Source organism: Salvelinus namaycush, chromosome 27, assembly GCF_016432855.1.
Source record: "Salvelinus namaycush isolate Seneca chromosome 27, SaNama_1.0, whole genome shotgun sequence".
Taxonomy (NCBI): Eukaryota; Metazoa; Chordata; class Actinopteri; order Salmoniformes; family Salmonidae; genus Salvelinus; species Salvelinus namaycush.
Window position 1 is genome coordinate 7,389,314 of NC_052333.1, and position 15,061 is coordinate 7,404,374.

The 15,061-nt window shown below is 44.4% G+C and overlaps 1 protein-coding gene across 1 annotated transcript in view; it reads right to left on the minus strand.

Annotated features, from left to right (window-relative positions):
* LOC120022156 (focal adhesion kinase 1-like) overlaps positions 1–15,061 on the minus strand; it is a 249,631-nt gene that overhangs the window by 50,382 nt on the left and 184,188 nt on the right. Inside the window, exons 13-15 of the mRNA XM_038966022.1 lie at positions 14,813–14,843; positions 9,433–9,506; positions 283–339 (exon numbers count right to left, since the gene is read on the minus strand). Of these exons, the coding sequence (XP_038821950.1) occupies positions 283–339; positions 9,433–9,506; positions 14,813–14,843 (162 nt within the window). The remainder of the gene's footprint in view (positions 1–282; positions 340–9,432; positions 9,507–14,812; positions 14,844–15,061) is intronic.

A 15,061-nucleotide genomic window follows, 5' to 3' on the forward strand; every position in this document is an offset into this window, starting at 1 on the left:
AAAGAGGAGACCAAGAGAGAGAGAAAGAACGAATCAGATTGAGAGCGAGAGAGACCAAAATAAAGTGTAAGAGAGAGATAGAGACAGAGAAAAAGAATGAGAGAGAGATAAAGAAAGAATCAGATAGAAAGAAAAGAGAGAGACCAAGAGGAAGTGGAAGAGAATTAGAGAAAAAGCATCTGGGCTGGATCCCTGGAGACAGTCTGGACTACAGATTATCAGGGGACACATTACCAGAAACATACTGCACTACAATACCAGGGAGCATGGAGCTGCACTTACTTGAAGGCATGGTGTAGGTTTCCTCTTCATCTATAATCTCAGCATAATCGTCCGTCTCTGCAGAAACACAACAGCCTCGTGGTCAGTCCAGTCACACACACACACCACCGTCAGAGACGGATACACACAAATAAAGCTAGCTAGACATGTACCCTTCCACACAAGTAACTACAGCCAGCTGAAAATACATATTTGAGTCACACAGCAAGTGCTCCTCAACAAATTCCCACACTGCCGAACACATAGAGAGACACACGCGCTTTCTCGTACACACACACAGTCGCTCTCGTACAGTAAACACACACAGAAACACAAGCATTTGCACTCGAAACTCTCACAGTTTCAGCCACTCGTGTGTCTGTCTGCTCTGTCTGTCTAGCCAATCAGAACTCAGCAGTACAGCTGGGCTTCTGGGTTAGGGGGGAAGAAGAGGGGAGGAGAGGGGGTGTGGAGACGGAAAGGATGGGGGGTGGAACCAGTTATTCCCCTTCTTTTCAGGAAAGAGAAACAGAGAGAAGAGCCATCATACAGTCCTCTAGATAAACAGATTTAGGTGTTTACAGTAAGTGAACGGCCTCTGGCTATCCAATCTTGACTTGATCGAAAATGGTAATTTGCTAGTTGTGCCGTCTTGGCTACTATTCCTCTTAGGGAAGGGAGAACACCAGATTGTGTAGTGTTTAGCCAGCCGCCAGCCAAACTCAGCTCTCTTTATGGGGCCGAGCTGGGAGAGGGCTTGGAGCTGGGCCCTTAAAGACGCAGGCAGACAGCAGGGACGGTAGCCAAAAAGCCACTCAGATTAGGAGTGCTGATCTACGATCATGTCCCCCCCCCCGTCTATCTAATATTATTCATTATGATCAAAAAGGCACACCAAATCTGAGACTCTTTGTGAATACCGGTTCAGATTTTAGGACAGACAAACTGACCAGACCTGGGTTCAAATAGCTTAGCATTTGTTTTCTTTCAAATACTTTAATCTGTGCTTGATTAGGTTTATCTGGCACCATGGAACCAATGGAATAGTCCCAAAAGTGCAAACCCTGCCAATTTGGCACTCTAGACAGGCTCAAACTTAATCGATTCGAATCACATGGCAGCACTGCAGCTCGGACAGATTTCAGCACAATTTCTAGAGACGATGTCAACCGTTACATTGTTTCCCTTATTCCAATCACGTCTATTGCATGATTAGCGCATTACCAATGACAAACCTCTAGAAGCAGATGGATAAAAACAGATTTATTTAATTTGATTCATTTGATTGATATGATTCATGAGTCACCATAAAGGCACATACAGTCGAGTCATACACACACAAACCACAACCCCCAGAATCATCCCTCATGGCCCCAGTGAGTTAGTAGCAGGTGACAGGAAGGAATGGAGGGAAATATTAAAAGAAGCTAAACTTTACCATCCCCACTACAATCCTCTGCAAGTCCAAGGAGAGCATGCAAAACAGAAAGAATGAGGGAGAGAGAGAAAGAGAGAGGGAGAGAGAGAGAAGGAGAGGTTACACACTTTTCACAAATATATGAAAAGTATAAAAGACAGTATAATTAATTCAAAATGGGCTTAATAATTGTTACTGTAACACACTCCTACAATCTATGCTTTTATTTAGTATCAGTGGGAACGTTTCTACTTTAAATGGAGTTAGTCTGTCGTTGGAATATGTGGAACCTGATTGAGTTTGGTTGAAGGGACGGCCAGCATTGTTCTGAACGGGGTCGGTGGAGTTCATTGGCTATCACCTGGCTATTATTAGCATTGGAGGAGGCGAGATCAGGTGGGACCATTGAGAGGGCAGACACACAACTCCGGTATAAAGTCGTTTTTTTCCAAAGTTGCTGAAATGCCAGGTGCGTCCACTTATATCAGCGCATTCGTAACAACCTAACCATAACAAAACTTCTATTCGATCAAATAAGCCTCACGTAGCGAATTAGCAATTCCATTTTTTGTGGAACAAATTCTAAACTTTCTCATTGACCTCCATACAAGAATTCCTCACTTCGTAGTATTATTTTTGTGGACAGATTTTGAGCAGAGTAAACCCTCTTGCTTCGCATCTTCCTCTCTGGTGTTGGTTAACTTTGTTAGTTATATTATTTTTGTTTTTAGACATCCTTGAGGGCAAAAACTCAGGTTAGCGTAATCCAGCTGAATTTATAGCGATATATACGGTACCAGTCAAAAGTGTGGACCCACTTACTCATTCAAGGGTTTTTCTTACATTGTAGAATAATAGTGATGACATCAAAACTATGAAATAACACATATGGAATCATGTAGAACCAAAAAACACAGATTATTCAAAGTAGCCACCCTTTGCCTTGATGACAGCTTTGCACACTCTTGGCATTCTCTCAACCAGCTTCACCTGGGATGCTTTTCCAACTGTCTTGAAGGAGTTCCCACATATGCTGAGCACTTGTTGGCTGCTTTTCCTTCACTCTATAGTCCAACTCATCCCAAACCATCTCAATTGGGTTGAGGTCGGGTGATTGTGGAGGCCAGGTCATCTGATGCAGCACTCCACCCCTCTCCTTCCTGGTCAAATAGCCCTTACACAGCCTGGAGGTGTATTGGGTCATTGTCCTGTTGAAAAACAAATGATAGTCCCACTAAGCGCAAACCAGATGGGATGGCGTATCGCTGCAGAATGCTGTGGAATGCAGAATGCCAATATATTTTGATTTGTTTAACACTTATTTGGTTACTACATGATTCCATATGTGTTATTTCATAGTTTTGATGTCTTCACTATTATTCTACAATGTAGAAAATACAAAACAATAATGAAAAACCCTTGAATGAGTAGGTGTGTCCAAACTTTTGACTAGTACTGTAAATATATAAATCTGTGTGATTAGAGCAATATAAATAGATAGACAAAAAGCTATTAAAGGGTGTTTTATCTTTAACCTCTCAGAAGCTATAGGTTATATCTGCCTGGATGCAGACGTGGCCTGACAGGCTTACAGCAGCCCTGCACCATCAGCCCAGTTACAGCCCAGTTACAGCCCAGTTACAGCCCAGTCAGGCTCTGCCAGCATCCCTATTCCCTTAATAGAGCACTACTTTTTACCAGGGCCCATAGGGAATAATACAGTGCAATCGGAAAGCTTTCAGACCCCTTGACTTTAACATTTTGTTACGTTACAGCCTTATTCTAAAATTGATTAAATTGTTTTTTTTCCCTCATCAATCTACACACAATACACCATAATGACAAGGCAAAAACTGTTTTTTATAACATTTTGCAAATGTATAAAACTTAAATATTACATTTACATAAGTATTCAGACCCTTTACTCAGTACTCTGTTGTAGCAACTTTGGCAGCGATTACAGCCTCGAGTCTTCTTGGGTATGACGTTACAAGCTTGGCACACCTGTATTTGGGGAGTTTATCACATTCTTCTCTGCAGATCCTCTCAAGCTCTGTCAGGTTGGATGGGAAGCATCACTTTCTTGTCTCTCCAGAGATGTTCGATGGGTTCAAGTCCAGGCTCTGGCTGGGCCACTCAAGGACATTCAGAGACTTGTCCCGAAGCCACTCCTGTGTTGTCTTGGCTGTGTGCTTAGGGTCGTTGTCCTGTTGGAAGGTGAACCTTCGCCCCAGTCTGAGGTCCTGAGAACTCTGGAGCAGGTTTTCTTTAAGGGTCTCTCTGTACTTTGCTCCGCGTGGACCCAAAAACATCCCTTCAGCATGATGCTGCCACCACCATGCTTCACCGTAGGGATGGTGCCAGGTTTCCTCCAGACGTAACGCTTGGCATTAAGGCCAAAGAGTTCAAAACTTGATTTCATCAGATCAGAGAATCTTGTTTCTCATGGTCTGAGTCCTTTAGGTGCCTTTTGGCAAACTCCAAGTGGGTTGTCATGTGCCTTTTACTGAAGAGTGGCTTCCGTCTGGCCAATCTACCATAAAGGCCTTTGGTGGAGTGCTGCAGAGATGGTTGTCCTTCTGGAAGGTTCTCCCATCTCCACAGAGGAACTCTGGAGCACTATCAGAGTGACCATCGGGTTCTTGGTCACCTCCCTGACCAAGGCCCTTCTTCCCCGATTGCTCAGTTTGGCCGGGCGGCCAGCTCTAGGAGTCTTAGTGGTTCCAAACATCTTCCATTTAAGAATGATGGAGGCCACTGTGTTCTTGGGGATCTTCTGCTGCAAAATGCTGCAGACATTTTTTGGTACCCTTCCCCAGATCTGTGCCTCGACACAATCCTGTCTCGGAGCTCTACAGACAATTCCTTCGACCTCATGGCTTGGTTTTTGCTCTGACACCGTCAACTGTTGGATCTTATACAGACAGGAGTGTGCCTTTTCAAATCATGTCCAATCAATTGATGGACTCCCATCTGTCACTCCCTGGCCATAGAGAGGCTTTTATTCTCTATTTTGGTTAGACCAGGGTGTGACTAGGGTGGGCATTCTAGTTTCTTTATTTCTATTTCTTTGTTTTTGGCCGAGTGTGGTTCCCAATCAGAGGCAGCTGTCTATCGTTGTCTCTGATTGGGAATCATACTTAGGCAGCCTTTTTCCCACCTGTGTTTTGTGGGTAGTTAGTTTCTGTTTTGTGTCTGTACCTGACAGAACTGTTTCGGTTTTTCACTTTGTTATTTTGTTCGAGTGTTTTTTGAGAAATAAAATATCATGAACACTTACCACGTAGCGCTTTGGTCCATGCCTTCCGACGAGAGACGTTACACCATCAAGTTGTTGAAACATCAAGGATGATAAATGGAAACAGGATGCACCGGATCTCAATTTCGAGTCTCATAGCAAAGGGTCTGAATACTTAAATAAATAAGGTTATTTCTGTTTTAAATTTTTTATAAATTTGCAAAAAATTAAAAAATCCTGTTTTTGCTTTGTCATTATGGGGTATTGTGTGTAGATTGATGAGGAAAAACATTTATTTCATCCTTTGTAGAATAAGACTAACATAACAAAATGTGGAAAAAGGGAAGGGGTATGAATACTTCCCGTTTGGGACTCCGCCTCTGCTGATTTGCGGGCCGTGGCTTGACTACAAGCAGCAGGCGACACACTTCCCGGAAAACAAAATGTGGGATCAATTTAATCTTGCCGTCTTCAAAAGCTGAATCGGTTAAAAGGTGTTTGACAAGGATAGGGCATGAGCAATGAGATGTTCCTTCTTCCCGGCAGGCTAGTTCTGTTCGGCCATTGTAGGTGTTGCTTTGTCAGGCATTTAAGGGTTTAGTGCAGTTCACACTTTCTGTCAACATCCCCCCGCTTCCCCTCAACCCCCAACACACTTACGTGGCCCTGTGTGTTTGTTTGTGTGTTGTGGACTTAGGAACTCAGTGTGGCAGACAGGGTTAGTCAGAGAAAAACAGGAAGCAGGGTCAGTCTAGTCAGCCAATCAGAGCAGTGGTACCCTTTGACGGAGAGTCATGTGCTCAGAAGACAAAACAAAGGAAAAAGTGCCTGGCTTTAGCAGGTTTAGGAGGCGTCGGTGTCACAGAGCGTACAGTCTTCAGCCAATCAGAGATAGGGATGAGAGAGCGGGAGAGATGGTGAGAAGAAGAGAGGAATACTGCTTCTGACAAAAACTGGGTTATTTCTCCCAGGTACACATCTATGATCAGCTTCCCGTCTGTCAATCCTAACCTTAACCATTAGTGGGGAAAATGCAAAACTGACCCCTGATCAGTGTCTAGGGGCAATTTCACCCTACACCACAGAAAATGAATGTTGAATGTGACGAATGTTGGTGTGACGACGTCAAAACTTTTCCCATATTACAGAGAAAATGCCACACACCTCAGAAATCATTATCTCTCTGGCACGCCGGTCATGAAACTACATGAAATACGTCAATAATAATAACATGAATCAATCTCTTCTTCCTTATACCAACCAACGGGGAAGTCAAAGACGACATGTCATTTCTGCATTTCAATCAACAGCACAGTAATAAGTCCTTATCTATTCTATACCGGGGCTAAGGAATTGATTTCCACTTCTTCAAAATGTCTTGGATATGACCGTACGCTGACACAATATGGAATGAATTCAGTTAAATATATTGGATTTATGCAGGCAGCAAGCTTCTGCAGTAGGGGGGCTTTTTACAGGGTTTTTCTCTGAGCCATTTCTGAGTAATGGCATTGATGGATGGTATCAAGGAGAACTGGTGTAAACATGGAACTCAGACCGCCTCTGAACACACTCCATTAACACTCCGTTTAACCTCCGTGGACATTTCGCCACATATCAAAAACACCATCAAATGAAAAGCTGTAGTGTCGTGGTAACACTTCTGGGCATAAATCACATATACAACACCCCACCGGAGACCGGGGTTCGTTCCCCGCGTCCACCTTTCCCACTGTTTCTCCCACTTCCCTGTATCTCCCTGTGATCTTCCTCACTGTCACTGAATACATTGTCAAAACTCCTAAAAAAAACATTTTTTTAAAACCCACTCGAATAGCATCCATTCTGACAGTGAAACTGAAACAACCAGTATGATAATATAATTACTGATATTGGTAGAGAGCAGACTTATCCCCTAGTTTATTTAAAAAAAACTGCATTTAAATAAGTGTGTCATTTTGATATGCATACAGTGGGCATATGCTAAATCATCAAACCATCTTGTTTGAAACAAATCAGTAAACTCAACCATCTATCTGGAATATATTATCTGTGAGTACTATACTCCAACCTTCATATCACTGTGTAGCTACAAGAGAGCTGACGCCCCCTAAGATACCCTCTGATCCTCACAACCTCAGAGACCAGCTCTCAGCCACATAGAACACAAGCATCTCTTTGATACCATACTGTCTGACTGTCTACTCCCCTAACCTCCGATCCCTGGTCAGTTAAACAGGGCCTGTCCATCCCTTCAATCAGGCCTTTATCTGTAACTGGAGCTCCCAGGATAGTAACATTCACCAGCCACATCACAGGCCTCTGACATTTAGAAGATGAAGAGAAACAGACTTGGGAAGAGAGAGGGAGGCAAAAGGATGGAGGGAGGAAGGGAGGGGGAGAGAGGGGAGAGTGAAGAGGGAGAATGGAGAGATGGAGAGAGGGGAGAGAGAAAGACGGCGAGAGAAAGAGAGAGAGGGCAGAGACAGTGAGATGGAGAGGGGAGAGAGAGAGACAGTGAGAGGGGAGAGTGAAGAGGGAGAAGGGAGAGACGGAGAGAGAAAGACGGCGAGAGAAAGAGAGAGAGGGCAGAGACAGTGAGAGGGGAGAGAGACAGTGAGATGGAGAGAGAGGGGTAAAGAGAAATACATTCTCCTTGTCTGATGCTAATGATACGTAAGTGAAGCCCCTGAGTTTAAAGGCGTCAACATGCTTTGGTTCAGCTGGCACATAGCCAAATGCCGCTATGTGAACTGAACCAGTGTGCTCGAATACTCCTTTAAAGTGGCAATAGTACTGCTGGTCCATCTTGAGACGCCTTAGCCAGTATACCCTTCCCCAAAACAGTCAAAATGAATGTAAGATGTAAAAAATTATGACAGATTTCTTGACTTATGTTTTTTCCGAGGTGATCTTAGTCGCGGAGCTAGTTTTACAGCTAACGAAAGATGTTTGGTGCAGTATTTCACAAGTGAAAGATGTTTGGTGCAGTATTTCACAAGTGAAAGATGTTTGGTGCAGTATTTCTCAAGTGAAAGATGTTTGGTGCAGTATTTCACAAGTGAAAGATGTTTGGTGCAGTATTTCACAAGTGAAAGATGTTTGGTGCAGTATTTCTCAAGTGAAAGATGTTTGGTGCAGTATTTCTCAAGTGAAAGATGTTTGGTGCAGTATTTCACAAGTGAAAGATGTTTGGTGCAGTATTTCACAAGTGAAAGATGTTTGGTGCAGTATTTCACAAGTGAAAGATGTTTGGTGCAGTATTTCACAAGTGAACGATGTTTGGTGCAGTATTTCTCAAGTGAAAGATGTTTGGTGCAGTATTTCTCAAGTGAAAGATGTTTGGTGCAGTATTTCTCAAGTGAACGATGTTTGGTGCAGTATTTCTCAAGTGAAAGATGTTTGGTGCAGTATTTCACAAGTGAAAGATGTTTGGTGCAGTATTTCACAAGTGAACGATGTTTGGTGCAGTATTTCTCAAGTGAAAGATGTTTGGTGCAGTATTTCTCAAGTGAAAGATGTTTGGTGCAGTATTTCTCAAGTGAAAGATGTTTGGTGCAGTATTTCTCAAGTGAAAGATGTTTGGTGCAGTATTTCACAAGTGAACGATGTTTGGTGCAGTATTTCTCAAGTGAAAGATGTTTGGTGCAGTATTTCACAAGTGAAAGATGTTTGGTGCAGTATTTCTCAAGTGAAAAATGTGCATGAAAACGTGTCGTCTATTGTTGAAAGACAACAAACACTTAATTGAAGAATCAATGACCGACGAAGGGGCGTAGACTTCGGCTCTGACCTTCAGCTTACCTTGAGACCCTAACCAAAGCCTAACCATACTATTACCAAACCCCTACATGTAGTTCACACCGAGGCACATGGCTCCGCTCAGATCCTACATGGATGGTTGATGCTGTTGACAGTGCTGGGTGGTTGGAGAGGTTCAGACATCCTTATGGGCCCTCAGATGGCTTACAATGCTTTTTTTTGGGGGGGGGGGCAGTGACTCCTCCTGCCACTTGCTAATCCACAAGCATGCTAAGACTGCAGTGTTCAGTTACAGTGTGATAGATGTGCCTCATGCAATTCAAGGTGTACTGCTGCTGCTAAATCGCTGCCTCAACTGAAAAAAAATAAGATGAGCTTTTAAGGTCTGAGTGACAACATCTGAGAAACCTCCAAGGTAACTATCTAGCTCGCTTGTAATCCTGGAAGTGTAGCCAACCATATGAATAGATGTATAGAAGTATGCCCCAGGAAGAACCAAACACCCACAAACATCCAAGTAAGGACTTTCATGCAATATTAGGTTGTGTATTAGATATCTAATACTTAATAATATCCAGTGGCTTTACAGATCAATGGACAGAAGCATCTGGGATCAGCTTGAGTGTGATTATCTGATTAAAGCATGGTCATCTTCGCTCCAGCAACCGTACATATATGGACTTCCATCAATAGCTCAGCTATCTACAGTACAGTAAGATAGTCAGAGATGATTGATGAGGCACTGATCTCTTACCTGAGACAGAGATGGCACGCACCCCAGCGCTCCGGACCACCCCCTCTACTACCTTCTTCTCATTGTTGGGTGCCCTGCAGGGTAGAGCAGTCGATCAACAAGAGAAATTCCCAAACCTAAAACCAGTTAGTAAATCAACAGAGTCCACAGCAACTCCAGGAGGTTCAAGTGCATTCCTGAAAAGGATCTCTGGGGCTATTATGGAAAACATCCACAATATTCTGAGTACCATTCTCCTCCTGGAGCCACTAAACAGTCTTGGAAGGATCTAGTGTTGAGGTACAGGACCAATAAGGGGACTAGGGAGGAGGAATTCTCAGAAAATACTACTCTTTATCAGGATTCTTCCCCAGAACTGTTTAAATTGGTTTTTAGAAGAGCTTGTTATCTGAGCTACAGAGAGAGAGAGAGAGAGAGAGAGAGAACAAAAGATGCAGAGAGAGAGAGAGCGAAAGATGTAGAGAGAGAGAGAGAGAGAGAGAGAAAGATGTAGAGAGAGAGAGAGCCTTTACAAGTGTTTGAAAACACTAAGTGGAAAATATTTGGCTCCATAACATGTATCCTTATTTGAACAAAGCCCAGAGTGCCAAAGAGCAGAGAGAGATAGAGAAAAGGAGAGGGAGAGAGAGAGAAAAAGAGAGAGAGAGAAAAATAGAGAGGGGGAGAGAGAAAAGGTGTAATTGTGGAAAAACCCTCTCTAGCTCTAGATGTAGTAGGGCTGGATAAGGGCTAGATAAGGGCTGGATAAGGGCTAGATAAGGGCTGGATAAGGGCTAGATAAGGGCTGGATAAGGGCTAGATAAGGGCTAGATAAGGGCTAGATAAGGGCTGGATAAGGGCTGGATAAGGGCTAGATAAGGGCTGGATAAGGGCTGGATAAGGGCTAGATAAGGGCTAGATAAGGGCTAGATAAGGGCTGGATAAGGGCTGGATAAGGGCTGGATAAGGGCTAGATAAGGGCTAGATAAGGGCTAGATAAGGGCTAGATAAGGGCTAGATAAGGGCTGGATAAGGGCTAGATAAGGGCTAGATAAGGGCTGGATAAGGGCTAGATAAGGGCTGGATAAGGGCTAGATAAGGGCTAGATAAGGGCTAGATAAGGGCTAGATAAGGGCTGGATAAGGGCTAGATAAGGGCTAGATAAGGGCTGGATAAGGGCTAGATAAGGGCTGGATAAGGGCTGGATAAGGGCTAGATAAGGGCTAGATAAGGGCTAGATAAGGGCTGGATAAGGGCTAGATAAGGGCTGGATAAGGGCTAGATAAGGGCTAGATAAGGGCTAGATAAGGGCTGGATAAGGGCTGGATAAGGGCTGGATAAGGGCTAGATAAGGGCTAGATAAGGGCTAGATAAGGGCTGGATAAGGGCTAGATAAGGGCTAGATAAGGGCTAGATAAGGGCTAGATAAGGGCTGGATAAGGGCTGGATAAGGGCTAGATAAGGGCTAGATAAGGGCTAGATAAGGGCTAGATAAGGGCTGGATAAGGGCTAGATAAGGGCTGGATAAGGGCTAGATAAGGGCTAGATAAGGGCTGGATAAGGGCTAGATAAGGGCTGGATAAGGGCTAGATAAGGGCTAGATAAGGGCTGGATAAGGGCTAGATAAGGGCTGGATAAGGGCTAGATAAGGGCTGGATAAGGGCTAGATAAGGGCTGGATAAGGGCTAGATAAGGGATGGATAAGGGCTGAATAAGGGCTAGATAAGGGCTAGATAAGGGCTGGATAAGGGCTAGATAAGGGCTGGATAAGGGCTAGATAAGGGCTAGATAAGGGCTGGATACGGGCTAGATAAGGGCTGGATAAGGGCTGGATAAGGGCTGGATAAGGGCTGGATACGGGCTAGATAAGGGCTGGATAAGGGCTGGATAAGGGCTGGATAAGGGCTGGATAAGGGCTGGATACGGGCTAGATAAGGGCTGGATAAGGGCTGGATACGGGCTGGATAAGGGCTGGATACGGGCTGGATACGGGCTAGATAAGGGCTGGATAAGGGCTGGATACGGGCTGGATACGGGCTGGATAAGGGCTGGATAAGGGCTGGATAAGGGCTGGATAAGGGCTGGATACGGGCTAGATAAGGGCTGGATAAGGGCTAGATAAGGGCTGGATAAGGGCTAGATAAGGGCTGGATAAGGGCTAGATAAGGGCTGGATAAGGGCTAGATAAGGGCTGGATAAGGGCTAGATAAGGGCTGGATAAGGGCTAGATAAGGGCTGGATAAGGGCTGGATAAGGGCTAGATAAGGGCTAGATAAGGGCTGGATAAGGGCTAGATAAGGGCTGGATAAGGGCTAGATAAGGGCTAGATAAGGGCTGGATAAGGGCTGGATAAGGGCTGGATAAGGGCTGGATAAGGGCTAGATAAGGGCTGGATAAGGGCTAGATAAGGGCTGGATAAGGGCTAGATAAGGGCTAGATAAGGGCTAAATAAGGGCTGGATAAGGGCTAGATAAGGGCTGGATAAGGGCTAGATAAGGGCTGGATAAGGGCTGGATAAGGGCTAGATAAGGGCTAGATAAGGGCTGGATAAGGGCTGGATAAGGGCTGGATAAGGGCTAGATAAGGGCTGGATAAGGGCTGGATAAGGGCTAGATAAGGGCTGGATAAGGGCTAGATAAGGGCTAGATAAGGGCTGGATAAGGGCTAGATAAGGGCTGGATAAGGGCTGGATAAGGGCTGGATAAGGGCTGGATAAGGGCTAGATAAGGGCTGGATAAGGGCTGGATAAGGGCTGGATAAGGGCTGGATAAGGGCTGGATAAGGGCTAGATAAGGGCTAGATAAGGGCTGGATAAGGGCTGGATACGGGCTGGATAAGGGCTGGATAAGGGCTGGATACGGGCTAGATAAGGGCTGGATAAGGGCTGGATACGGGCTAGATAAGGGCTGGATAAGGGCTGGATAAGGGCTGGATAAGGGCTGGATAAGGGCTGGATAAGGGCTAGATAAGGGCTGGATAAGGGCTAGATAAGGGCTGGATAAGGGCTAGATAAGGGCTGGATAAGGGCTAGATAAGGGCTGGATAAGGGCTGGATAAGGGCTGGATAAGGGCTGGATAAGGGCTGGATAAGGGCTAGATAAGGGCTGGATAAGGGCTGGATAAGGGCTAGATAAGGGCTAGATAAGGGCTGGATAAGGGCTGGATAAGGGCTGGATAAGGGCTAGATAAGGGCTAGATAAGGGCTGGATAAGGGCTAGATAAGGGCTGGATAAGGGCTGGATAAGGGCTAGATAAGGGCTAGATAAGGGCTAGATAAGGGCTGGATAAGGGCTGGATAAGGGCTGGATAAGGGCTGGATAAGGGCTAGATAAGGGCTGGATAAGGGCTAGATAAGGGCTGGATAAGGGCTGGATAAGGGCTGGATAAGGGCTGGATAAGGGCTGGATAAGGGCTAGATAAGGCATGGATAAGGGATGGATAAGGGCTGAATAAGGGCTAGATAAGGGCTGGATAAGGGCTGGATAAGGGCTGGATAAGGGCTAGATAAGGCATGGATAAGGGATGGATAAGGGCTGAATAAGGGCTGGATAAGGGCTAGATAAGGGCTGGATAAGGGCTGGATAAGGGCTGGATAAGGGCTAGATAAGGGCTAGATAAGGGCTAAATAAGGGCTGGATAAGGGCTGGATAAGGGCTAGATAAGGCATGGATAAGGGATGGATAAGGGCTGAATAAGGGCTAGATAAGGGCTAGATAAGGGCTGGATAAGGGCTGGATAAGGGCTGGATAAGGGCTAGATAAGGGCTAGATAAGGGCTGGATAAGGGCTAGATAAGGGCTGGATAAGGGCTGGATAAGGGCTGGATAAGGGCTGGATACGGGCTAGATAAGGGCTGGATAAGGGCTGGATAAGGGCGTTCGCTAAATGATTAAAATATACATGTAAAATGTGCTTTAGGGATGACCCCATTTAGTCGACTGGTCGATTGTTTGGTTGATAGGCTATTGGTCGACCAAGATTTTTTAATCGAGCAGTGGCAAATACATAAAAATAATTTATGTCACACGAGACACCTGTCTGATGAATGCCTGTCTGAGTTTACTAATCCATTGCAGAGACTGGGAGGATGACACACCAGTATCACCCAGTAGTACATTTACTGTTAATTACCACAATTTAGAATCTACAATGGTTATGGTACTTGCTGTTAATACATTCAATATATTATTATTACAGTCTCACCGTCGTCATTGTAGCGGTGTACAGAGCGCATAACCTAGCCTACACTTGTGAGGAAAAAGTTTTGGTTTATTTCATTCCATTTACGAGTTGTCAATTTATTCATTGTGTTTTGTTTGGAGTGCTCCTGTCAATCTTGATTAAGGACGCGCACCTGATTACACATAGAAGTAGGCCTAGGCTAGCTGGCCTGCGCGCAAATGTAGGTCTATAAATGTGTCCATTTGGGGATCTGATACTATTTCTGATTGTCTTAACTCACCATCACTGTGGAGCCTCTCAAAGTTATTTTTTCTTCACCTCAAACTGAAAGTAAACAAAGTCTGTTTTTACATCCATTGAGAACGACAATACTTCCTCAACGTAGCCTGTTTGAAAAATCTTTCCAGCTCTCTCCCTTTCGAGAACCACTCAGCATGAAATGGGAACAAAAATGTCATGCTCTGATCCAGTGGAAACATCATAAAATAGGCCTACCTGATTACTTCTTATCCCTTGCTAAATAGCCTACAGCTGTGTCTGTCTGTCCAGAGCTCAATGGCACAGGAAACTCTGAGGGCCCAGAATATTTGATACAAAGTTGCAAGTTTGATAGCACAAGCTATGGGCTGAACCAAGTTAATAGTTGATACAATGTTTCAAGTTCCTTGCAGACAGGCCATGTGTAGCCAATGTGATCTATAGGATTATTTATCAGAATATTTTCTGCAATGTTTTTATTCGTTGGCTTTATGTAGGCAATTTTTACATATTGGCAATAGAAGTGTCTTTTAGATTCGTATCATTTAGATGTCATGTTGATTAACCACATGACATTGGTTTTGAGATATGACGACTTAGAAATGATATGAAACTGTTCAACCGAAAACGCGCAAATTAAAATCATAACTGGCACGCAGATCAGTAGAAATGGTACGATAACTTGGCACTCCAAATGGAAAAGGTTGCCGACCGCTAGTGTAGCCTATTACCCTGTACATTACATTGTACAATGGCTGTGATTGGATAACAGAGCTGACGCTAGGAGTCCTACAAATAGATTTACTGAGCAGATACCTTTTTTCTCCATTATTGTTTGTTTGTTTGTTTGTTTCTTACACAGTTATTTATGTTTATACTATCATTTAGGTTTTTATGTGAATGAACATTCAAAATATACCCATTGATCAATACTGTTGTGTACCGGGATGGAAGATACTCACTTTGGGATTGACGGCAATGCTCTCTCTCCCTCTGTTTTAACAAAAATACAGACCAGAAACATTGTCAAGCAAAGCAGATACCGTAAAACAACGCAAGACATGTTCATCATTTTGAGTATCAGAATAGTAAAATCCAAGGAAGAGGTGTGTGGGCGAGCGGGAAATCACAAGCACAGGAGAGGAGAAGCCTGTGTCAACTGTTCCCCTGCTCCCCTTCCTCCCCCCCGGCCCCCCCCCCGTCCCCGTCCC